The following is a 26,118-nucleotide window of genomic DNA, read 5'->3' as shown; positions in this document are numbered from 1 at the left end:
CGCCCCGAACACACCCTTGGAGATGGCTCAACACCGAAAACCCGCAAAGCAGAAGCCACCACAAGGCTTATGTTTCCTAACTACATTCTGCAAATAGTATTAAGTCGACTGGAACTAACTGAGTTCGACCAACTGAGCTTCGTACAATACAATGGCTTAGTAGTAATCAGAGTGGACAAAAGAGGAAAGGTCTCACAAAATCAATCAGATGTGATTGGTTATTATAAGACGCATTGATCCTGTCAAAATGTGTATGAAATGGCAACACATCACATTCAATATATACTCTACAAGCAAAGATGTAATAGCAATATCAAGTCCATACAATGGCTTTTAGTACTGTCGATGAGACTAGCTACGCAACCGCAGTTTTAACCTAATCACTACTTATAACTACTACAATAAGAAATACAAATCGAGGCAAAGAATCACTGGTCACCTATCTCTATACGCAAATCGTGGTGAACGAGAAGTGATGAAAAATGGAAGTTTGTGTAGTTGTGTTTACTTAGACCATGCTACTGAATCAATCTCAGCTTGAGCAGCTCTGTATAACTCAAGTCTCTTTGCCAGAGAGAGACGACGCTGCATAATTGCTGGATCCTCATCCAACAAAGTACCTAGCTGTTTCCCCTGCAAAAGAAAAAGGGGGGCGCTATGTGAACATTATTATCCGTTTTAAGTCATACCATTGCTGCACTCCTCTCACCCAGAAAAAAGTTTCAGTTAGATTAACAAATATGAAAGAGTCTCACCTCCTTCTTGCCTAAATCAGTGAAGAAATGATCAAGCAAGCTGCGTTTGGCCTCCCGTACTTGACCATAAACTACAGACTTCGGAATTGAATTCCTCAAAGTTGCACAAACCATATTGACATAAGACAAGACATTTGACCCTGTTCACAAATGGCACTTAAGAGGATAACCCCAAAAAACGTTGCAAGGGAAAAATCTTACATGACTATTGTACGAGTAATTAGCAGAATTTTTTTTAATGCATTTATCAAAATACTTTGGAGAATCAAAAAATTAAGGGGAGTTTGGAAGTTCACAACTTACCTATCCTTCGAAGATAGGAATCATTATAACGGTCAAAAATAGAATGTGTCGGATTCCCTCCCTTCTCAATATCTTGAGGAAGCTTTCGGAAGAAATCTACGGTCAGGTAACTACACTCCATTTCAACCAGCTGAAGAGTTGCTTTTTTGCTTTCATCCCTCATCCTTTCTAGTGATTCAACAGCTGCATTGCTGACCTCTACTCGTAGGGAGGGGTACTGCTTTAGCTCCTGCACAGGTAAGAAGCATGCGTCCAATTGTTAGACCCTTAACACACCAGAATAATAATTATAACAATTTATGTATCATCAACTTCAAAAAGTAACTAGAAACGAAAGGGAACTTGCCGCAGTCTCACTGATTGCCTTGTGAATCAGTTCCTTCAGTATAGCATGAACCTGCAATCATCACAAAGAAAGCAACTTATTAATACTCCGCGATTTGTTTGCTCAACTGTACAAGATTTTTGCCCATAATGATGGAGAAAAACCTCCCATACTAAGCAGAAAACAACTCAGACAATATTTCCTAATATTGGTAGCATCTAATTACAGTCAGAATAGTCAGATTAGCTGATTAAATTTTAAGAAAGGAACTTATAAGATTTAGGTAGGAACAAGTCAATAAAAAATCACACACCGCAAGTCAAATTACAAATATCTACTTCGGTTGACATAATTGACAAAGTGATCCCCAACCAGAAGACTCAAAAATTATTTCCTAATATCATTTTGTTTAGTAGTTTGTAATTTTCCCAGTAAAGCCAACTTTGAGAAGTCACATATTATCAAAGTTCCAAAAGCTGCAACAGTGAGAAAGAAACTGGCATTCTGAGAATGAACGTCGTACTCGTCCCGATGTCATAAAACACCCAATCTACTCATATTACATTGCAAAGCTTCAAGTCATTGCTATTATTTATGTAACATGACAAGATTAAAACAACAGCCATGTAGTGACCTGGCACAAAAATTTATATATATATATATATATATATATATATATATATATATATATATATATATATATAGTGTTGAATCCCCTGAAGGAGAGCATCAGTATAGTGGCAAAGGAGGTTTAAGAAATGTCCTAGGTTGCAGGTTCAACTCCTAATTCTGCATTTTGACCTCTCTTTTTTCTTTTTTAGAATCCCTTAGTGAAATTCCTTCCCCAGCTACTACACACCTGACTACTCCATAAAGAAGCCTGAAATGTAAATCAACAAAAAATAGTAAACAACAACAATTAAGCCTCAATTTCAATTTAGGTGGGTCAGCTACAAGAATTCAGCTTGCTCCATTTGGGGGCCTGTTTTATTCCAATTCTCAATAATTTGAGTCAGAATACTAGAGTGGAAATCCCAAAAAAGGGCAAAGAAGAATCAATGGCTGATGAAAAGAGAATTCATCAAAAAAAACGCTGAAGAAAAGGCATCTGACCCATTCTGGAAAGATGTAAAGCTAGCTGAAACCATTATACACAGTGCAACTGATAATAGTATATTTTAGGTACATATACAACAAGGGCAAAAATCCATACCGCATCAACAGCTGCTTCAGCAGGACCCTTCATAGAAACTATGGAAGATTCAATGAGACGACGGTATCCTTGTTCAGGAGCTATCAAATGTGGTTGATATCCATCCGCTTCAGTTATAAGTTTCCTTACATTTTCCATTGAAAGTTGCTTGTCAAATTGCAGTCTTTTTAATGCAGCTGGGAGCTGATTATCAAAGACATAATATATTTTATCACCTCCTGGTCGACTGTGACATTCAGACATCAGAAAACAAGCTTAGACAACATAAAAATATAGTTTACTTGGATATGTTAACAAAAAATAAACGTGGAACACTTACACTCCATCAAGATGTTCTTTGAAATTTCCATCAAAACTACGACAGATTTCCATTATCATGTACAATTTTCCCTGATCAGAACATGCAAAACAAGGGCAAGACATATGATTCACGCTCAGAAAAGCAACAAAAGCAGACTCATATTCTACAAATTAATGGAAGTACAAAGATAGTAAATTGCCTCACAGGTTTTTATAACCAATACAACAGAAAGGTAGACATTTAAATAGGATACTTACTCCCGCATCCGTGGCAATGGGCTTTCCAAGACGGCTCAACTCAGTTTCTAGCTCAATTATAGTTTTGTTGATAAGAGACTGGAGACCTGGAATCCGAGACTTGATAACAGACTCCAAATGCTAAAAAATGTAGAAAGAAAATCAAAGAAAAACAGTTAGCTATCCAACATAAACCACAACTACAAGTCTACATCAAATAGGAAAAGCATAAAAGACCTTAAAGGCTTCATTTAGAGCACCAAGAGGAATTTCATTGAACGCAGAAAAGTAAAATAAGATGAACAGGGCTCTAGTTTTAAAAAGATAAAAAGTTCAACCCCTAAATATTTGATTAGAAAGAATATGACATACTTTTGACAGAACTTTCCCAAGATGTTCTGAACCCATTCTGTTAGCAAGATGCCGGTACTCAGGGGTACTAGAAAAGTACTCTCTCTCCCTACGCCTAGCAGCAATCATATCCACATTTTTGTTGATATCAGCTTGTGAACGATTGACAACACCAATCCATGGAAACTGTAGCTTATATGATTTTCCTTCCAACATCTGGAAATCCAAGAAAATGATTTAGAATAATCAACAATTGATAATATTTGTAAGTAAATAAGAACCAATATAAATTATTCTTGTAAATGTTGACAGACTTATTGATGGCAGCAGAAATTTCAATCAGAAAGCATAAAATCATAGGACTGTGAATTAAATAGTCAGTACTGACAAACACATTTGCAGAAACAAATAAAGATATGATTACCACTTGTGCTCCTATAAATTTCAAGAGGGCATGAAGAAGTGCCTTTGTCTATTCCAATAGGTAGTATTTTGAGATGCTCAGACTAAGAACGCAAGGATAAGCTTTCAATGTCCAGAATCATAAATTTAAAAGAAGAGTACTCAAGTAGAGTGATTGCAAAATCAGAACATTCATCCTCTACATCATGTCATGTCATGTGCATTGCCTTGATTTCTTAATAAAGCACACTCAAATAGTATCTCCTAACTGTCCTAAGGTAATTATCACAAGATCTGTTCAAACAACTCTTCACCCAATATGACAATAAGTATTCACTAAGATACAACTACTACTACTAATCTAATACAAGTCTACAACAACAATCAACAAAATATTGATATTAGGACTTTATCAAACTAGAATAAGAAACTATGATCACCTTAACCCAATCAAAACTCATAATACATAAGTTCTCCAAAAACTATCCCCCTGTTCCATTTTATGTACAGAGGTTCCTTTATCTCTTCAAGGAAGCTTCGGTATTTCGCTTTATATAAAAGATACTCGTCCCTCTGTTCCATTTTGTTGAAAATATAATCAGTAAAGATATGACACATGGGCCTAACTCAACCTCAAAAGCTAGCTCATGAGGGGAGGATTGCCCAAGTCCAGACCACCAATTAATTCCCCAACCAATGTGGGACTTTTACCCATTCTAACACCCCCCTTCACGCCTAGGCCCAATTGGAGCGTGGATCGGTCCAAACAGGGATGGACCTAGCACTGATACCACGTGAGATATATAGGAAAATAAAAATATCATGGAATTGTTGTTGTTTCTACACTATTATATTGAGACCCTATTTATAGACATTAGCATACAATCATTTACAAAGTAGGATACTATTTATTAATCATATCTCTATTTGTATTCCTATTTCGATTCTAAATAGGATTGTAATAACCTATGCCTTTTCTAATAGGACTGTATAAACTTAACATTCTAATAGGATTGCATAAGCCTCAACCTATTCTAATAGGATTGTATAAGCCTCATCCTATTCTACTAGGATTGTATATACCTATTACTATTCTAACATAATCAAATAAATAAAAGTATGCTCTCTCTCACAGCTTGCCCCATGGGTACAAACAAGATTTTAAAGGCTCAACAATCCCTTACATTAGTAAGCAACCCCAATTCCCTTGTTAAAGTAAGTCAACTCTCTTACTTGTTCTTGTAAGCTATTTCTTTCCCGTACTTTAGTAAGTAAGGTCCATCTCACCCGATGTTGGGGCCCCCTAAATCAAAACTGCCCACACACCAAATGTCAAGCACTGGGTGTGAGGCGGGGTGTTAAAGAATGACAAAAGTCCAACATTGGTGGTTAATGAGATGGGGGGACTCCTTATAAGGCTTGAGCAATCTCCCTTCCTTTGAGCAATCTCCCTTCCTTTGAGCTAGCTTTTGGGGTGTGAGTTAGGCCAAAGACCTAATTTAACACATTTAATGTGGCATTATTTCCCACATTTCTATACAAGGCAACACTTGAACTTTAAATTTCTCATTTAACTTTAATGACATGCATTTATTGTCACAAAAATATCACAGGTACAACTTACAAGAAAAGCCTTGGCCTTCCTTTTTCTTCCGTAAACTTCGTGTCAAGTAAGCATCACCACAAAACTTGAACAGATGGAGTACATTTAATGGCATTAATTTTGAAATGCTACATGTATGTGCAGTTAACTACAAAAAAAACATACCCTTATTCCCACAAATAAGGTTTGGAGAGGGTAGAAACTCCGCAGACCTTACCCCTACCTTTGCAGGATAGAGAGTTTGTTTCCGAAAGACCAATGTACGGTTAACTACAAGAACAAAAACATACCTTAAATATTACCCCAAATGGAGTCTGAGGAGGGTGGGTACACGCGACCTTACCCCTACCTTTCCGAGGTAGCGAGGTTATTTTCGTTATGTATGGTTAACTATCAAACTTAAAAATCAACTTATGGCAAAAGTTTGTGATCCAAAGGGTAATAAAAGACTAAAAGCAACTCTTCTCTAGTTTTATCTGAAGGATACAAAAATATATGAGGTCCATACTCACATATGTTCAATTGAAGCTACACATCAAGTAAAAATGCATTTTCAAACAAGCATAGCAGTAACTATTATCAACCAAATAAAAGCTTACATCAACAGCATCGGTACCCTTATCCATGAGATCAATCTTCGTCAGAACTCCAAATGTCCTTTCTCCTGAGACAAGTGTTCAGATACTGAGTCAAAAGAATCTTAAAAGATGTAATAGTTCTTGATATGAGTATGCATAATCTTGACCAAGAATGAACCATATTGTAAAACTAGCATCGAGCTAGCACATTACCACACAAGAATTATAAACCTATATAAAACTTAAACTACATTATTTGCTCAATCAAAAAATGTTAAGCACATTGAAGGTCTTTGTTGTATTAAGTTTCCCAACTCTTGTTCACCTTGAAGAATGTGAAAACTGGGAAATCAATAAAGGATAAAGAAACTTCAATTTTCTTAAAGAAGGTATAAAAGTTGTATGACTTAATCTTCTTTATCAACAAAAAAAAAAGTTGCACGAAATTATCTTTTATTCATAATCAATAAACCTAGGGTTTAAGTTGAGCGGACTCTTCACTTTCAATTTTGCAACTGTGTCGGATTCTCCAAAAATACACTACTTTTGGAGAATTTGAGACGCACCCGTTGACATTTATGAAGAGTACAAGCAACATAGTAAATAAAATGCACTCGTAATTTAGATAAAGTGAAATATCCTCGGAATTCTAATTTAGATTAAGTGAAAATACACTTTGCTTGGGTAAGATACTATTAAACAGGACAAGGAGTGGAATAGGGACATCTTTCGAAGGGTACAGGTGAAGATGCAGGAGGAAATGAATGAATCGGGAGATCTAGTGTGTCTGGTGGTGGGGTGTATGTGAGAGGGGGAAAGGGGGGGGGGGGGGGGGGGGGAGGCTAAACAAGGCAGAAAAATGAGAAAAGATGAGCCATTAGCTTGGGAGACCAGCTGAAAACAAAATAAATGGAACACTTTGTTTGAAAGAGGAGGGTCCAATAAAAAGTTCTTAGTGAAGTGAATAGAAGTGGGGTAAATGGTTTATGAAGATGAGGAAGAGGTCAAGTCAATTGCAGTTTTTATTCCCTATTGTACATAGAAAAGGAAGAATAGAGACTGAATTTGGGAGGATAGAGTTTAACCAAATATGAGAGAAGATAAAGAGTGGTTGGAGTGTGGAAGAGGAGAGGAGTTGAGGGAGACTATAGAATTGTGTGGGAGATAAACCATCAGACTGGAAGACTTCACTCCAACTTTTTTCTAGCAATGTTGGGAGTGTCATGAAGGAAGACAACATGAAGACTGCTACATCATTCCAGAAATCAGAAAAGTTTGAGAAGAGCCCCACTGCATTCATTGCATCACCGAAAAGGAGGAGGGAACCTCAAATATTGGGGAATGTGGACCTATTAGTCTAGGAGGAAACATCAACAAGATCAAATTTAAGATGGTCTTAGGTATACTAATAAAGGTCTTGGTGATACAGTGTCTCTCTTAGAATGTGTTTGTATCTGTGGAGAGCAGATAAATTATACATGCAGGATTGGTGGAAAATGAGGCAGTGGCTTCTTGAAAGCTAGTTAGATCTAGAGAATGTGAATGAACACATGAATTGGAACTTTTTGAACTTTGTGATGCTAAAGATAGGTTTCACAGAGAAGTAGAGAAGTTGGATAAAGTTTTTCATGTCTACAGTCTACACTAAAGTTGTCAGTCTTTTATAAGGTAAGCAATTTCATTAATCAAGTGGCACATCTATAATGCATGTAGCAGCTTTGTTAAAGTGTATAATTTGCCTAACAGTAATTAACTAAACCAACTATAATAAACTAGATACAAATACTTCCCACCAATAAAAGAACATGTCCATTAACGCATTCAGAACAATCTAGAGCTAGAAGGAAGGAAAATTATATGAAGTAAATTCCCAGAATCTGACCTTTAGGGTCTACTTCACGAGAAATCTTGATTGCATCCGATGTTGCGAGATCTTGATTCGCAGGGGAAATTGCAAGAATAATACAATTGGGCTGCAATGTCAAGAAAACAGAAAGCAATGACTTTCACAAGTATTAAGAGTATATTGAGATCTTCAAACACAATTAGATGTTTCCTGACATATTAGAGCAAGCATAGCAAACTACTACAATACTTGAGAACTGTAGTATTATTGTTTTTCAAAGTGTTAACACTACATACTGGAACACTTTCTCTTGGATAGAAAACTAGTATAACTGACCTTCTCAATATAAGACCGAACCATGTTTTCGATGTCCAATACAATGCTGTCAGGCTGCCCCTCTACATAAATTCAATGGACAGAATATCAATTTGGCAACAGTTTTCATTTTCAAAACAAAAGTTATGTATCATGCAAACATGTTCGGATCCATTATATGAATCCTCAACATACATTTTTCTCCATTTGAAATTAATGGCACAAATGAACAGAAACACTATACTTACCAACTGCTACTTTTGTAAGCCCAGGAAGATCGATCAGAGTCAAGTTAACAACTGCCATGAAATAAACCCAAAATAAGTAGATGAAGTAGTAAATATCGAGGCAATGTAAAATTAGAATGATATGAGTAGAAAATCTTTTCTCAGATTATTGGATAACTATACAATGTATTGGTGCTACAAAAAATGCTGCAACTGAGGCAAGTAAAATTAGAAGTCTACACCAAGCCGGAAACAGATTACCAAAAAACACTGATTTCTACACCAAATGGATTCTGACGAGTGAATGTATAACTGAAAAGGCCATATTAGCAATAGTAAAGCATACACAACAAAGGAATTCACCAGATAACTATCCACTATATGTGAGTGGTGATTTTAAATGCAATTGAACAGACAGCTATCAGAAGCAACAACTTTTTAGTTGCTAGTAACTGAATGCATTAATTGGGAGAGAAACATTTAACACCAGACTTCAGTCAAATACATTTTTTTTTTGTAATAAAATTCATCCTCATTCTACAAATTTCAATATCCTGCTTACTCAAAACAAATACATCATCAACAACCTTTGTCCGGAAAAAATCAAAAACCTCAAATGGACTTGGAAATACACCATTGCAGACAATTGAATAGCACAAATAGAAAACAAACAGTTCTTCATACCATTTGGAGAATATATACTGAGATAAATTGGCACACTAGAAATCTGTTTGCTGCGGCCAGTTTCTCGATCAGTCTCATCAGCAATCTCCTTCCTCACAGCAGCTGAAAGACACATATAAGACTTAGAAGCAAAAACAACAACAGACTTAAGTAAATGTTGAGGAAAAGTTTGCTAATGAAGTCCCAGAAGATAATGAAGACAAGAACGCACAACACAGGTGCTACATGCAGAAGATGAAAAGTAGAATTGAGCAAATAATACAGTAGAATTGCATGTCAAAAACTCACCAAAATCAGTAAACCTCTTTCTTGGTAGGTGTCCAAATTCTGCATATTCTCTACCTTCTTCTATCCGATGAAGCTGTAGGACAAGGGGGCGGCGGGTGACAATTCCTGTACATGATATGTGAGAATTCTGGTATTGTTAAAAGTTTTGCATCTATGATTCCAATTGATGAAATTATTACCTGATCCACGAGGCAAAAAGTCTTTTCCAACAATGCTCTCAAGCACCGAAGATTTCCCAGAACTCTACAAGTCATCCAAAAGATGGAGTTAAGCAACATAAATGCAAAATAAACCTACAAATCTACGGAATCAATAGTTTTTGAAGACATTAAGTACACAATATAAGATAGATTATCACAGAGGAGACACATGATACATGATACAGGTCATGCACTCCACCATTAGAAAACTATTAGCATGTACCTAAGTTTTAGTTGAGCAAAAAGGGCATAGGATCACTCACTTATGGACCCAAACATCCATTCTCCACAACAGTCATTGTATATTAGCTTAGAATGCACACTCAGAAACATATCAAGCTATGTAACAGCACGTTCATTGCATTGATGTCAAGCAGCTCATAAAACCGTCTTCAAGATGATAAACATATACCGCATATTACATAAATACATTCAGCTTCTACATTTAAATACAGAAACTATGGTACTAGATTGCCTCTTCCCATGTGCCTAATATGAACCAAAATTCTCAAAATCTCAACCCAAATAAAGCTAGAAAAACTTGGTCCTGAATAATTCAAATAACATACATACTAGCTCGGTAGATCCGGCCCCCTTCAATCCCATTTGAGACATTACAAACTGTTATGTCTATTGAACTTTACAACTCTCAAGAATTCAAATTCATTTAACTATTCAATTTCGGAACTTCTAAATTGACAGTTGGAATTTCAAGAGTGAACCAAGTTTTCTACTGAAATTCTTTTATGTGGCTTCTAAAAATTTAAAAAATTGTGATTTATAGTACTTTTTTACGCAGTTTTCAAATATATAAATTTTATTTCGAAAAACTTAAAACTTCTATGTCCAAATTCAAGCCAAAAGTTTAGAAATTTGAATCTCGAAATTCCAACTGTGCTATACAAAAAAAGATATTAACAAATGTGAAACCTGCATATATTAGCATTTTTCATGACTAATGTTATAGGATCAAGCTGAGGCAAGTAACTTAACCAAAAAATCAATCTTAGCCAAGTAAAAAGAGCCGGAGAAATCAATCCACTACAAGACCTTCAGGTAAAATAAGGCAAGGAAATGACCAAAAATGGAAGCAACGGAGATATTGCCACAAACAACAACTACTTACAGAAACTATGAGCATACAAGTACCAAAAAACACAATACAAACCGCAGATCTGACCGACTTCAATGAACACGCAAATTAAAAAACTCAACCTCAATAAATACGAACACGACTATTCAAACGAAGTAACACCTTTCAAAATTCCAATCGCCAGCTAACACTTCCAGATTCATACATAAAACACCGCAATAAAACACAATTTAAAAGATTGCTTCACAATACAGCAACGAAACAGAAAAAAAAAGTAGAGGTATCAAAACCTGTCCACCGACAACAGCGATAGTAGGCAAAGCATCCCATAGAGTAGGTAACGAACTTTCCTCACCATGATCTCCAAGTGCAGTACAAGCTCTCTGTAATCTGTTAACTAATGCTATGAGATTCTCCATTTCAATCGGAGTCAAAGATCCGGCGACTTGATAGTCAACAAGTGTAAGAAGATGAAGAGATATTGGAGAGAAGAAGAAAAGAGGCTTTTCGCAATTTGTGTGTGTGTGAGAGAGAGAGCTAAGATTTTGAAATTAGAAAGCTTTTTGAATGGAGAACTGCTTGAAGAAAATACCCAGACCCTTTTTCAGTCTTAATTAATATATTTGTGTTTTTTTGAAATTCTAAAGTTAATATATTATATGTATATTGATGATATGAGAAAAATTATTATTTTTGAATATTTTAAAAATTATTTAAAATTGATTTCTGAAAAATAAAAAATAGTATCAGACAAAACAAAGATTGAAAATACCATAGGGTAGTCCTTTTTTATATTCGAATTTAAGATTATTTTTCATGTCATTTAGTAAGAATTTAATTGTTTGATCATGAAATATTTAAAATTTATCTGTTGTTAGTTTTATACTATAATCAAACACTCACTTAAATAAAAAAATATTATAGTTCAAAGTATAGCAATATTATTATATAATCTAAATATTAAACTAGTAAATCATGAATAATTATTTCAATTCAATCAAAATATTTCTTTACTTAATTAGGGGGAGCTAGGTGGAGTTCATGAGTTTGGATGAATTTACTGGGTTTTTTTGTAAATCACATATTTGCATTAGAGAATTAAAAGAAAATATATATATATATTTAACTTATGAACCTCCAAACAAATTGATTTAAAACTTCCTAACTCCTAATACTGGTTCCGCCTCTGTACTTAATTTAGCACTGCAACGTAGAGTAGCATAAGCATATGTCTGTCATGAGTTATAGTGAAGAAAGTCTCCAAAAGAGTCCTATGCCTAATTTAAATTTAGTCGAAATTCAAATTTAAACATCGAATACCAAAACACGTGGAAAATAATAGATGTTGAGTCACGAGGGCACACGAAAGTTGGTGCACAAAGTAACGAGATAGGTATGGGATCACTATGATTGTCTATTAAGTAATCACTAATTTGATCAAAGCTATAACTAAATCTAGTTTTGAAAATTGTATAAATTGATATTGGTATAGTTAGTTAGAATTACACTAAAATAAATTTAAAACAATTAATGGGGAAAAACTAAATCCTCAAAAACTTAAGGAAAATATGATAATAATTGGTGTGCTTGTATATGATTTTTTTTTGGCAAAAAATCAATTTTTTATATTTGATTGATTTGATATTTTAAAAATTAGAAAATCTATTCCTTTAATTAGAATAAGATAACAAGCATTATAAATGACAAAGTTCTTTTATCTTTTCTCTTTCAATGTTGTAACCTCCCTTCTTGATAACCACATTTCATGCGTGATTTTTCAATAGTGTTTGTTTCCTAAATTACTTATAAGTATTTTTGTTATAATATTATTAAATTTACCTACTTACCTTACATTAAACAAGTAATGCACTCTTATATTTTTATAAATTAATTCATTTATTTGGGTTATTTAATTAACTAATAGAAATATTTCTATGTTGTATTTGCATATGCAAATAACCTAGTTCCTATATTCTTATATGTTGGATTTTGGTTTGGACCTCACTACTGATTTGATATAGCATTAAAAGTTTTTTCTTTTATCTTTTTGAGATACGAATTAAATTTGTGTAAACTTTATTTTTTCTAGACTTTATTTAAATAAATTATTAGATATGTTATTATTGTTATAATAAAATTAAAAGAAAAATATTTACAAAAAGAATTATCTCACATCTTTTAATTTCTACGATTATCAAAGTGAAGAGTAGGGAACAATTCTTCCTAGATAGCCTTTCTTCTCTTTTTTAAATGATAACATACGTGTCAAAAACACATCTAAACTATTGAGAGAGTGTGTTTCATATCTAAACTATTGAGACTGTTTATTAGTTTGAGAAACACGTCTCTCTATTTAATATTTTTATAACAGTCTTATCATGATGTGTATAATGCACTCTTTCTCTTATATAAAAAAAACACTTCACATGGATAAATATGTCATCTTGACAAAAAAATAATAATTTACATTTAAATGATAAATATTATTCCACTTTAACTATAAAAATATGTCACTCCATCACTGGTTGTTAGTAGTAGAATAATATTGGAGGTGAATAATGTTGACAGTGAGCGATATATATTAATTAATTATGATAATTATCTTAATGATTAGTGAATGTAATAATGGTTGATAGAAATGATTGCAAATGATTACTAATGATGATGACAATTGATTGAGATAATTGATATTAGCGGTGATTGTGGTTGGATTGAAGATGATGATTGTAGATAGTGTAGATGGTGGTGGAAGTTGTAGGTGATGAGTGAAAGAGATGAAGTAGCGATGAAATATTATTTTTTGTAGAATTTTTTATATAGACATCTTAATGTCTTTCATACTTATTCAAACCTATTAAATAGTTATAAAATAAAAAAAAATATACTTAATAATTAGATTGAATAATTAATATCAAAATCTTGAAAATAACGATCAATCTGATAACATATCATTACATCGTGACTAAATCAAATTCTCCATAACTATGAATCTCCATTTAAGGGCCCGTTTGGCCATAAATTTTCTAAATAATATTTGGAAAAAATTTGGCAAATAATGTTTGTCCATACAATTTGTCATTATTTGGCAAATATTTTTAGCAAATATCCCAAATTTCCAAATACTAGTTTTTTCTAGTATTTGGGCCAAATATCATTATTTGGGATATTTTAAAATTAAAATTTTACCCCAATCTTTTATCTTTTACAAAAACACTCTCTCTAGTATTTGCTTGCGTTGAATTACATCATTTTTTACGTGAACACCAAAATAGTGATGAAATATTTAGTGAATATTAAATAATGATATGATTGTTGATGAAAATTATTAAAAATTGGCCTTAGGTAACAAAGTCATGTACTTTATCTACTTCACGATGTATGGAATAATTCTTGTTGCACTCACTCCAAATTACCATATTGCTTCAGTGTCATGGACATTATTTGTTATTGTTGTAACTAACATTCAATTGACTTGTAATACAAACTTTTAGTTAGTTTTGATAGTTTTTAAAACTTGTGTGTATAAATCATATTTTTCTAAAAAGGTAAAATATATTTCCCAAATTTTATGGCCTAACACATGGTGAAATTTCACCCAAATTTTCACTCAAATAATATTTGCCAAGAATATTTGAAAATCTGTGGTCAAACGCTAGTTTATTAGAGTATCAATAGTGTGTACTATTCCTTAGCATATTGAAATTAGATTATTGACATGTAAATATTATTTTTATTTTAAAATAAATTAAAATCAATTCTAATTACTTAAAATGACATTGTATCAGAAGTGAAATGTTCAATTATTGTTTCAACAAAAAGATATGGACAATAATCAAAAAGTGCAACGATAAATTGAAATTAACTGAAATATTTTAAATATAAAAATTGTTTATACGTTGGGAGAATAGACTAGCCGTTTGTTCATATATTGTGTTTAGAAGATTAAAATAGTATTTATTTCAGTTATCACATTAATTCTTAACTGTTATAATCTTTTTTTTTTAGAATATTTTGTAAGATTTTTTTTTAATTATTGACATGTTTTTATATGGATACGTGAGAGATTGAATAAAGTGAGTATGAGAAAATAGATGTAGGTCGAAAATATATAAGAGAGAGGCTAATAGATAAGACATAACACAATTTCAATATATTGAAGACACGATTTTACGTAGGAGATTAGTGAAGTATTCTCTTGCTTATTGATATATTTTAGGCTCGGTGGTGTCTGTTGTAGTATTTACTTTATTATTTTAGTGTCTTCGTTTTGCTTTCGTTCTATCACCATATGCTTTTATGGTGTTTTAGTTATTACACTATTTTATTATTATTATTATTATTATAGTAATTATTACATTTTCTTCACCATCATATTTTTCATTTCATACTTACTCTGACTTGTACTTGAGCCGAAAGTCTTTCAAAAATTGACTCTCTGTTTTCTTCACCATCATATTCTTCACCATCATATTTTTCATTTCATACGAAAAATTGTGACTTTTATGACAAGTTGTGACTTTTATGAAGAATTGATTTTTATGAAAAGTCGTGATTTTAATGAAGAATTGCGATTTTTATGAAAAATTACGATTTTTATAAAAAGTCGTGACTTTTATGAAGAATTGCGACTTTTATGAATAATCATGACTTTTATGAAAATTGTGTCTTTTTTTGTAAGAGTTCTGACTTTTTCTAAAAAGTTACGGCTTCTATGAAAAATGTGACTTTACGAAAATTTGCGACTTTTATGACAAGTTGTGACTTCTATGAAGAATTGCATTTTTTATAAAAAAAAAGTCGTGATTTTTATGAAAAATTGCGACTTTTATGAAAAATTACGATTTTATGAAAAGTCGTAACTTTTATGAAGAATTGCGACTTTTATGAAGAATTGCGACTTTTATGAAATTTTTTTTTTTAAGGTTATAACATTTACAAACGGTTATGACCTTTGACTTTTCAAAAAAATTGTAACAGTTCCAATCAGGCATAATTAACACATGTTTATACTATCATTTATTGTCAATAAATAAATATTTTTTTCTTATTTTTCAAATCAATAATAAATTTTCTAAACTTTAGAACTTTTTTTTTTATATATATATAAACAAATTATAGTGTATTTTACTATCAGAATATTTGTGAGTAAGATCGTTCTATCGTAATAGGATATATTTTATTTATCTTATATACTTGAAATAAATAATTTTCTTAATATACCTTGTAATTTAGTGAACTCAATTTTTTTTTCCCAAAAAAATATTTTATATTTTATGTATAATCTATTTCAGCTTCTATTTCTACAGTGATATTAAATTTAAAGTTTGAATGACAAATTTTGTAATTATTTTATTCAAAGGCAATTTCAAAGTTGAAACGGCTAAAATATTGAAGTAATACTGATTTGTGGTTGAGTAATATTCTTCTCCAACTGTACGTTTTTTCTCTGTTCATTCACCGAAAAAGTCGCCGGAACCGTTCAAAAATTCTCGGTATATCATCCTTCAAGATATCCATTTTTCCTTCGATTCTTCTCCTCCTTCTGTAAGAATCCGTCCTCTATTCTTTGCCTTTCAATTCCCCTATCTGTAGTTATTCCATTTTCCCCGACCCCCAAACCAGTTTTTTAAATTTTTTTTCCCAAAGCTCCCAAAATTCATATTTTTTTTTGGTTAACTATAACATTTATTCAAGTAAAGAACCAATCTTGAATCTCTGGGGCTTTGGGAGAAGTTTTATTTTTTATCTTTTTTTTTTCTTAATTATTGTTTCATTTGTAAGTAATATCTGTACAAATTGCATTGTGAAAAATGTGTTGAAACCCACAACACATTTTTCACTTGTTTAGGGTCTTTGATAATTTGTAGGTTGATTTGTGAATATAGGGTTTGGAACAAATTTTCTATAGAGGAAAATGTCATCTGCTGGGGTGGTTGCAATTAGTCCAATTTGTATAAAGAATATGGTAATTCCGCTTGTACATGGTCAAGAATCGATTTTGATTTACGTAGCTATGTCGGGTTCGTTGATGCCATTAAGGGTTTTGGAGTATGATTCAATTGAATCTGTGAAGGTACAGATTCAGAGTTGTAAAGGGTTTGTGGTGAAAAATCAAAAATTGGTTTGTGGGGGTCGTGAATTGGCTAGGAAAGATTCACTTATCAGGGATTATGGAGTTTCTGATGGGAATGTTCTTCATTTAGTCCTTAGGTTATCTGATCTTCAAGTTATTAATGTGACAACTTCTTCTGGTGAAGAGTTTACATTTAATGTAGAGAGGAGTCGGGATGTTGGATATGTTAAACGTCAACTTGCTGAAAAGCAGGTTGGTTTAGGTGATATTGATGAACAGGAAGTGTTGTGTAGAGGTGAATATGTTGAAGATCGGAGGATCATATATGATCTTTGCAAGAATAATGATGGGGTGATTCATTTGTTTGTGCGTAAAAATGCGAAAATTAGGGCTAGACCATTGGACAAGAATTTTGAGTTGTCCATTGTGGCACCACACCAGAATGATGTGGTTAGAGAAAACAGGAGTGGGACTGAAACAGATCACAAAGTTTTGGTCCCGAGGAAGCCTCCTGATAGGGAAATATATTTGGAACCTGTAATTGTTAATCCAAGGATTGAAATTCCTGTGGTACTTAGGGATATGATTGTTTCTGCATTTGAAGGCTTAGATAGAGGAAATTATCCTATTAGATCAACTGAAGGCACGGGAGGAGCATATTTTATGCGTGATGCATCAGTGAATAAGTTTGTTGCTGTGTTTAAGCCAATTGATGAGGAGCCTATGGCTGTGAACAATCCCCAAGGGTTGCCTCTGTCAGTTAATGGCGAGGGCTTGAAGAAAGGAACAAAAGTTGGAGAAGGTGGTTTCAGGGAATGCGCTGCCTACATTTTGGATCATCCAAAGAGTGGACGACGCTCACTTTCAGGTGAGCTGAAAGGCTTTGCTGGTGTTCCTCCAACTACTTTTGTGAGGTGCCTTCATAAGGGTTTCAACCATCCTGATGGCATTACAGTTAAGCTGGGGTCCTTGCAGAAATTCATAGAGAATAATGGCAGTTGTGAGGATTTAGGTCCTAGTTCTTTCCCTGTCGAGGAGGTGCATAAAGTTGCTGTATTAGATATGAGGCTGGCAAATGCAGATAGGCATGCAGGTAATATTTTAATGAGCAAAGGTGAAGATGGCCAGATTGAGCTCATTCCAATTGATCATGGCTACTGCTTGCCCGATAGTGTAAGTCTTCATCTTTTGTTTTCCTGTCCATTTGGTGATATAATGTGATGTTGTTATTGTGCACACCCTTGAGGATAGCTGTTGTGGGTTCCCTTGTCATCAAAAAACAAAAATGTGAATCTGTGATGCTGTTATTTGTTTGATAATTCGTGTTGCATCTGTGCATATTTTTGATGTTCCTCATTTTGGCCTTCATATATTGAATAACTCTTCTATCATGTCAGTAATCTTTCTTTTTATTTTGTTTATTCTCTGCAAGTCCTTATAACCAAGAGAATTATTTTTTCTTTTATAATTTTAGGAAGTAATTGTGATGTAGCTTCAAATTCTATATGAACTATTTATTAGGATTTTTCATATAATTGCAAGCCCTTAAGATAGGGGGCATGTGCCTATTATAGGCTGTTGGGCGAAAAGGAATATCATGTTTTAGTATAAATAGGATATAGTTTGCGAAAGAGTAGTTGAGAGGCTTCTATCTTTACAATCGGAGCCCCTCTTTCCTTTGCCTTGTTGGAAGAGCTGCTATGATCTGTACCTGAAGGGCAGCAAAGCACTCAGCTTGTTCATGGCTTTCAAGTTCTTTAGTTACGTACCTCTTTTTGATTTAAGATTGACGACATATTCCAAGACGAATAGGCAGAGAGTGCGTAGATTTGTGAATGCTTGTTTTATGGTTTTATTATGTTGTTTAGTCATCCCGACTTTTGAGTCCTTACTACCTAAACAATGATGCAGTTTGAAGATGTCACATTTGACTGGCTCTACTGGCCACAAGCTCATCAACCTTTTAGCTCCGAGACCATTGAGTACATTAAATCACTTGACGCTGAGGAAGACATAGGCTTATTGAAGTTATATGGGTGGGACATACCTTTGGAAAGTGCTCGCACACTACGCATCTCCACCATGCTTTTGAAGAAAGGTGCAGAGAGGGGCCTCACACCATTTACCATAGGGAACATCATGTGCAGGGAAACCTTGAACAAGGAATCCATGATCGAGGAGATTCTTCAAGAAGCGTTGGACTCTAAGCCCCTTGGCTCAAGTGAAGATTCATTCCTTGTATCCGTCTCCCATGTAATGGATCGTCGTCTTGATGAGATCGCCTGACGACATTTCACTCAAGAGTTGGTATATGGGGGGTGGTGTACATAGGAGGTCTGAGGACACCCTTACTTTGCCAACATCAATTTCAAGAGACTATCTTGTTTCTTACTTATCAAAAGTAAAAACAAAAAACAAGAAACAAAAACACAACAGATAACCTTAGATATTTTTGCAGTTTACTGGAAATGATCTTGCTAGGCTTTTAAGCAAGTTCTTTGTCAGTATAAATTGTAGAAATACTGTGAAGTTTTTTTTACTCATATTTGGGTTATGGATAAAACTAAAAAGACATAATATATTATGATACACTGCAAGTTACAATCTATCTCATATAAGCTTTAAAGAAAATTACTTCTATCACTTGTGACTATGAATTTTTAGATGAAGTTTTTGATTAATGTCCACCATTTCTCAACATTTAAAGGTGACCTTCGAGTTCTTAAGTAAGAGGTGCATGTCGTAATGTCAGCTGCTCGTGCCAAAAGCCAGGACTTTTGCTAAGGGGATTCAAAAACTAAAGAAACATGCATGCGAAAAGCTAAAAAACATTAGAAATTGGGGGTAGCATAAATCGAACCTACATCATATCATGTAAAGAGAATTTGAACCACCTTTACCATTTAGTCAAAGCTTTTAGTTTGTACGAAGGGGTTTCAACATCTAATGCAAATAAAATAAAATTTTGATCCTTAATAATTTTTCGACATAAAGTGTTCAGATGAACCCTCTTCGGACCACCTAGATCAGTTGATGTCTTGTCAGATACTTTGCTACCAATGTATTTGTTTCTAAACCCTATTGAATCTTTTTGATGACTGGCTCAATTTCTTGGAGGTTATTTTTCAACAAATTCTCATTATTTAGCGGAATTTAACTACTATATATTGACAGAAATTGTATACCACTTACGTATAGTATAAGTTAAATCCTACTCTGTTTTGATTGTTACTTAAATTGTATCATATCGTTAAAATTATTGCCATGCAACAACAAAAAAGTCTCATTTTATTAACCACCAATTCAATGTCATCACATCTTTACCTTGGTATTTTCTTCTCATTCTGTGTTTATTATTATTATTTGATAATCCTATTTTTATCTTTTACCTTACTTTTTCATAGTAGCTCTACCTTATACTTTACTTTTCTTATAGTTTTATTATTCAAATTGTTCAAGTATATCATTACACAAGGATGGAGAACAATACAATCTATTCAAACATTGTATTCATTAAACCAATACAATACGATACATTATGAAACAATCGGTAACAACCATCCAAACAAAATGTTAGTGATGATGAGCCAAGTGAGAATTTTAGTACACTACCATAGAATGAAGCCAGATTTGCAACAATGCAGGCACACAAGTAGGTGTTGTTAGGAGAAAATAAGTTAAAAATGTTTATGGTACAAGCTCTTCCAAGCGTTAATAACAAAAATACACTGGTCAGTTCATACATATGAACAGAACTTTCCACACATTTTTCGAACAATCTTCAATGTCTGAATCTGTTTATGTTTTGAAAAATCAGTACAGGGGACAGCAAGAACAGTAGGTGTTTGAGTTCAAAACCAGCATTAAGTACAGAGGTTGGGCATACATGCTCCTCCGTCAAGATTCTGCTGTTCCTTCCATATCCTTCCAGTTACTCGTAACTTAAGCTCCTTTCTCTCCCCTCCAGAAAAGAAAAGGGCCATGTTACGTTGTATGACGAGCCCATCATGACTATCCCTTACTTTTCTGTGACTGTCTCTTATACTTCTGGGCGTACCCTCCCAAGTAAGTTTTCTTCCATTACCTCCAACTTCCAGGCTGTAGCTATAGTTTCGAGCCTCCATCTCATCTCCCATAAACCGAAGAAACGCCATGTATACAGGAGCTGTTCCCAGCTGAAAGGCTTCAAAATGGAGACAGAAACACTGACCAAAACAATTGAAAACCTGGAAAGGAAGTAAAAGTACATATAGCACTCTAGCTTTAGATAAACTTCTTGTGGGATAAATTTAAAATAGTTCCTAAAGGAGTAAAACAAGCAAATCATACGCGGTAGGAAATAATAACTCGAAATTTCAATAGCAGAAGCAGGAGTGTGATTCTTGATAAGAATCTTCCCACAAGAAAAACTAAGGTGCAGATATGGCACGCCATTTTATCAAGTGTAAAGAGAAAAAATGAAGCAGATGAATGCTAAAGGTTTACATGAGAGTAGACACATTGAATGGTGACTAAGCACCTTCTAAATATTGAGAGCCTTGATATGATATCAGATGCTCAAATTTTGAAGAACATGTTAACTCAAAACACAAGGCTAATACTATCCTTTTAATTTACATACTGAGAATAAAACAAAAAGGAGATTTCTGACTTACTGTCAACATCCACGTCGCATTTTCTACTTCTCGGGGATTAGATTTGACATACCGATGGTTGAAAGTGCATCCTGAGTGCATGTCTACCTTGTGATCATCCCTCAAATGAGTAACCAAGTAAGGAATATCACCAACAACTGAGCACTCAGACCCAGCATACGGGCAGCTGTATGGTCTAAAGTTGCAAACTGACTCATGTTTTAGCTTACTGTAATAAGGAAATATTTCAGGACAGCCAACAGAGCCATATTTGCAAGGGAGCTCAAGCGATTCAGCCACCTTTTCCAGAGCTAAACATCTGATATCTCCAAGCTCCTGTCTACAAGTGGGACATCGGTTGTGAGCCCTCGCTTTACATGTCGAACAGATTGTGTGTCCATTGTGACACTGCAGCAATAACAGACAGAAAATGATACATTATAGGGTTGTTTGGTTTAGAAATAAGTTTTACCAGTATTAGAAATGTTGAAATTAAAATTAGTAACCAAACAATGCTTGTTTTTGTACCATGACATTTGCTAATACAGCAAAACAAACGTGCCATAAGTTTATTAACAAGAAATGGAGTTGCAGAGGGCATTACTAAATTCATTACTATTCAGGGTTATGATTAAGTGTATTCACTTTTAGCTTCCTTGTCTGGAACAATGATTTGGTACACCATACATTGGGTGGTAGAGTCAGCTAAGTAGCATATCAGATAACTGAATGGACTAGCTTGCAGCTTATAAATGGCTCCTAGCAAATAATTAGAGAAAAAGCTAAGGCATCATTTCCATCCACACAAGTAATTAAAAAGACACCAGAAAGCCTCCTAATGCCAGTACGGACAGATAAAAGGTATGTAGGGATATCTGTCTTAAAAACGTTCATAACTTTGCAAGAAAATGGACTTGGTATATCTTAGATCCAAAAGCTAGCTCAGATACCATGTGAAGGAAATGGACCTTAGACGTAACTCGATCCAAAAAGCCTATGAGGTGAGAATTCCCGTGACAATATAAACTAGAAGACTGAACACATCTCAAAAGCATCGGTTTTGCTCAGTATGAACAACAATGTTAATGGAGGAACCTTCATTCAAGATCATCCACTTGAGCCCTACATACGCCACCCAATTCTCATAATAGATAAGCTCAACTTATTCATAAACTAAACCTCATGTCAGTTTAAGCCATAATAACGAACAAAATTCATTGATTCGTAAGCAATAGCTATGGATCATAGGGTATTACGCTGCCCGCAATCAAAATTCATGCCACTGTCATTCAAGATCATCCACTTGAGCCCTACATACGCCACCCAACACTCATAATAGATAAGCTCAACTAATTCATAAACTAAACCCCATGTCAGTTTAAGCCATAATTACGAACAAAATTCATTGATTGATAAGCAATAGCTGTGGATCATAGGGTATTACGCTGCCCGAATCAAAATTCATGCCACTGTTGGATGGCAAGGTAAAACACGAACAGGGAGAAAGCAAAGGAGTTGACTGAAAAGTTTTAGCATTCAATTTCAAAATTAGAGGCTTCATGATTCAAGCACAGTTACAGGTAATAATATATGAATCTTGTCAAGGATGTTCACATCTCACTATTCAATACTTACGTGGTATGCCATAATCAAAATATCTTGTTGGAATATTACAATTGAATTAGTGTTTCACTATGGGGCTGTATAAAAAAGGCCAGATCTGCAATAGACAGCTTCGGAGTAATTGAAAAATGGACACCTTAATAAATTTCATTCCTGCAGTGGAATAAGATTAGCTTCTTTTGTTTTTCAAACCTTTACAACAGGTTGTAAGATTCTTATTGTCTCACTATCTAGAACAACATACCCAGTGTAATCCCACAAGTAGGGACTAGGGAGGGTAGGATGTACGTAGACCTTAGTCCTTACCCCTACCTTAATGAGGTAGAGAGGTTGTTTCTTATAGACCCTAGGCTCAAAAGAAATGTTATTGTCTTACTATCTATTCCTGCCAATTCCCAAGTAGCACCCTGCACGTCAAGATGAGAGAATCAATACTGGCCCAGATCAAGTCGAGCCAAGAATAACCAATCTTTGCTATAGTTGCAAGTTGCAACGGAGCTGGAGTTTATTTCCATATTAAACTGGAGAAGAGTTCAACTAAGTCAATTTTAGTGTTTCGTCTCTCCTCTTGTATTGGGTAACATTGGCTACCGAGGCTTATGTAGATGGGAAGAAATCACCTAGTGTTTTCTTCTCTGCTAGGATTTGAACCTGGTCTCCAAGTTGTGCAGACGCTTCATTAAACACTAGGCTACCTCTTGGCTGCACAACAATATCATTCAGAAAGGTAAAATATTTTTTTTTGCCTCCACTGAGATTTTGAGCGTGAGACCTCATGATTCTCCTCTCTTAATTGACCATTAGGACACATCCATAGGTGCAAAAAGGAAAAGACTGTCCGCAATGAATTGACTTCGAGTTTTGGACATAAGACCTCTCATGAGCAAAGGGACAAACAAACCACTACACCGCAAACTCTTCTTGCAATTGGAATTGATTCAACAAACAAGGAAGAAATAGAGCACTAAAACAAATAACAATCAATCAAGCTAACTCCACCCAATGCATCAATAGTCCTATGCTGAAGCAAATCTCACCTAATAAGCCAGGTTCCAGAAGCTTGAAAGCTAAACCAAATTTAATTCATTCACAAACCACAAACAAACTCCCTGGCTCACACAACACCTCACTACTCAACTCACCAAATCCATAAAACAGAAAAAGGAAAAGGAAATTAAAAGTCTTGCTGATAATTCACCAGAGGAAACAAATTGAAGCTTCCAATATTACAATCTTCTAGCAACAAAAGCAGTTAAACAGGTAGATAGATCCACAAAACTAGCCAACATATCATTTCAAGAAACTTAATAAATCTATACATCAAAAAATAGCATAACCCCAACAATCAAAATTCAATCTTTCCTCAATCAAAGCAATAAAGGGGTCCAAAAGTTTAGATAGAAAGAGAACAAACCTGATGGATTGGAGGGTACATAGAATTTGTACAAACAGGGCATTCAAGAAGCTCATGAACACTTGTTGTAGAATGAATTGCAGCAATCCCATCATTATTGCTGCTGCTATTGTTAATATTGTTGTTGTTGGATGTCTTTGAAGATGAATATTGAGAATGAATAATATGTGGGTGATGTAAAGGGATCTCATCATCATCTATCATACCATCTGAAGATGATACACATTCAATGCTATCCAACTCCATTCTTGACACAAAAAGATCAATTCTTTATTCAGTAAAATCAAGAATGTATGATTTTTTAATTTTTTTTTTCAAATTCAACACTCTCTGTGTTCAGATGTGATGAATTTCTGGGTTTTTGAGGGAATTTGTTGATGGGTTTCCATCAATCTTCATTTTCTTTTTCAAATCATTGTTTTTGATTCAGAGATTGAAGAGACAAAAGAAGAGAGACAGAAACCTTTAAGCTTCTGCTTGGAGGAAAGAATGGTGCTTTTTTCCACTTTAATTGTTTGCTTTCCTATTTTTGTTTGCTTTAAAACATTATAGATATTTATTCTATTTTGCCTTAATACATAAATATCCTCCTAAATTTTAATTTCCACATTTCATTTGCTATATTTTCATTGAGCTTGATAAATTATTAAATTATTTCTATTTACACTTTATGATTCTTACCCCATTTTTATTCTATTGTATTGCTTATGTTATTTAATAAATAATAATGAAAAGTCTTCTTTTTTTTTTTTATATAATGACTAATTTGATATGATCATATCATTATCTTAACTAATTAAAGGCGAATTTACTTAAATTTCAGGAGTTCATTTGAAACCTCTGAATTGAAAAATTATATTATGTTATATAGGATCAAAACTATATTTTATGTCTATATATTTAATACTGAATCTTGTCAATTTAAGTAAAAAGTTTTGTTCGGCAGCTATGGAGTTTAGAAACTAGTAGATGCACAAGTTCAAATCTGACTAGCAATATTTTTCAATGCTAAAGCTTGAAATATGGTACAACATTATTTAGCATATTTTCTTTTAACCTCCTCAATGAAAATCTTGGTTCTGTCATTGTTCATAAATTATCTCATTGTATTTTTCTGAATACGTTAGGATATATTATGAAACAAAACTAACAACCATCTAACCAAGATATAGACATTTTTTTTATTAAAATCTTAATAAATTTCGAGCATTTATTGAATAGTAAATTAACCTCATAACATACATAGTCTCTTTTAATTATTGCATGAGTATCAATTGGAAGATATAATACATAAGTATAACTCTCAACTTGACATCAGTTGATAACTATGATGTTTAATTTGGATGTGCACAAGTAGACACTTAACTTGATATAAATTTGAGTAAATAGGCACATTCTTTGTACGTGACACCCTCCATGAATATTTTGTCTCCTACGTGGCCTCCTACGTGTATCAATATTACGATTCACTAAGACAAATACACATAATTAAAGAAGGTGACATATATAAGTGGTTAATTTTATTTATATAGTAGACACTTAAACACACTAAAAAATAATCAAAATTTAAATTAAAAATATCTAATAAAAATAATTAAATCATAATTCAAATGTCTAAATAAAATTTATTGAAAATTTTCACATTAAGCCATTT

At 33.7% G+C, this 26,118-nt stretch overlaps 3 protein-coding genes across 3 annotated transcripts; 1 reads left to right on the top strand and 2 right to left on the bottom strand.

The window, feature by feature from the left end:
• Positions 1–190: 190 nt before the first annotated feature.
• Positions 191–11,477, bottom strand: LOC101246142 (dynamin-related protein 5A). Its single transcript, XM_004240020.5, has 16 exons — positions 11,011–11,477; positions 9,607–9,670; positions 9,428–9,532; positions 9,140–9,241; positions 8,477–8,527; positions 8,250–8,311; positions 7,950–8,040; positions 6,089–6,153; positions 3,506–3,700; positions 3,155–3,274; positions 2,916–2,986; positions 2,597–2,822; positions 1,405–1,455; positions 1,059–1,287; positions 756–895; positions 191–633 (listed from the first exon to the last, which is right to left on the bottom strand). Exons 1-16 carry the CDS (start codon positions 11,137–11,139, stop codon positions 505–507), a joined length of 1,830 nt encoding a protein of 609 aa, XP_004240068.1. The 5' UTR covers positions 11,140–11,477; the 3' UTR covers positions 191–504.
• A 4,801-nt stretch (positions 11,478–16,278) lies between these two features.
• Positions 16,279–19,401, top strand: LOC101246431 (phosphatidylinositol 4-kinase gamma 4-like). The gene is made up of 2 exons (XM_004240021.5): positions 16,279–17,966; positions 18,705–19,401. The coding sequence occupies exons 1-2, from the start codon at positions 16,635–16,637 to the stop codon at positions 19,077–19,079; spliced, it is 1,707 nt and encodes a 568-aa protein (XP_004240069.2). The 5' UTR covers positions 16,279–16,634; the 3' UTR covers positions 19,080–19,401.
• An 886-nt stretch (positions 19,402–20,287) lies between these two features.
• LOC101246723 (E3 ubiquitin ligase SINA3) lies at positions 20,288–25,018 on the bottom strand. The gene is made up of 3 exons (XM_004240022.5): positions 24,465–25,018; positions 21,449–21,835; positions 20,288–21,019 (listed from the first exon to the last, which is right to left on the bottom strand). Exons 1-3 carry the CDS (start codon positions 24,708–24,710, stop codon positions 20,657–20,659), a joined length of 996 nt encoding a protein of 331 aa, XP_004240070.1. The 5' UTR covers positions 24,711–25,018; the 3' UTR covers positions 20,288–20,656.
• Positions 25,019–26,118: the final 1,100 nt, after the last annotated feature.

The sequence above is a fragment of the Solanum lycopersicum genome, chromosome 5 (genome assembly GCF_036512215.1).
Source record: "Solanum lycopersicum chromosome 5, SLM_r2.1".
NCBI classification, from domain to species: domain Eukaryota; kingdom Viridiplantae; phylum Streptophyta; class Magnoliopsida; order Solanales; family Solanaceae; genus Solanum; species Solanum lycopersicum.
Note: the sequence above shows the minus strand (reverse complement) of the source record. Positions and strands in the feature narration are given on the sequence as shown.

Coding starts and splice junctions, on each gene's coding strand:
- LOC101246142 (XM_004240020.5), bottom strand. CDS start 11,139: ATGGAGAATCTCATAGCATTAGTTAACAGATTACAGAGAGCTTGTACT. Junction 6,154..7,949: donor TCGTGAAGTAGACCCTAAAG/GTCAGATTCTGG, acceptor CACTTGTCTCAG/GAGAAAGGACATTTGGAGTT. Junction 896..1,058: donor TTCCTATCTTCGAAGGATAG/GTAAGTTGTGAA, acceptor ATTTGTGAACAG/GGTCAAATGTCTTGTCTTAT.
- LOC101246431 (XM_004240021.5), top strand. CDS start 16,635: ATGTCATCTGCTGGGGTGGTTGCAATTAGTCCAATTTGTATAAAGAAT. Junction 17,967..18,704: donor GCTACTGCTTGCCCGATAGT/GTAAGTCTTCAT, acceptor ACAATGATGCAG/TTTGAAGATGTCACATTTGA.
- LOC101246723 (XM_004240022.5), bottom strand. CDS start 24,710: ATGGAGTTGGATAGCATTGAATGTGTATCATCTTCAGATGGTATGATA. Junction 21,836..24,464: donor TGTACCCTCCAATCCATCAG/GTTTGTTCTCTT, acceptor TTATTGCTGCAG/TGTCACAATGGACACACAAT. Junction 21,020..21,448: donor ATGCGACGTGGATGTTGACA/GTAAGTCAGAAA, acceptor CTTCCTTTCCAG/GTTTTCAATTGTTTTGGTCA.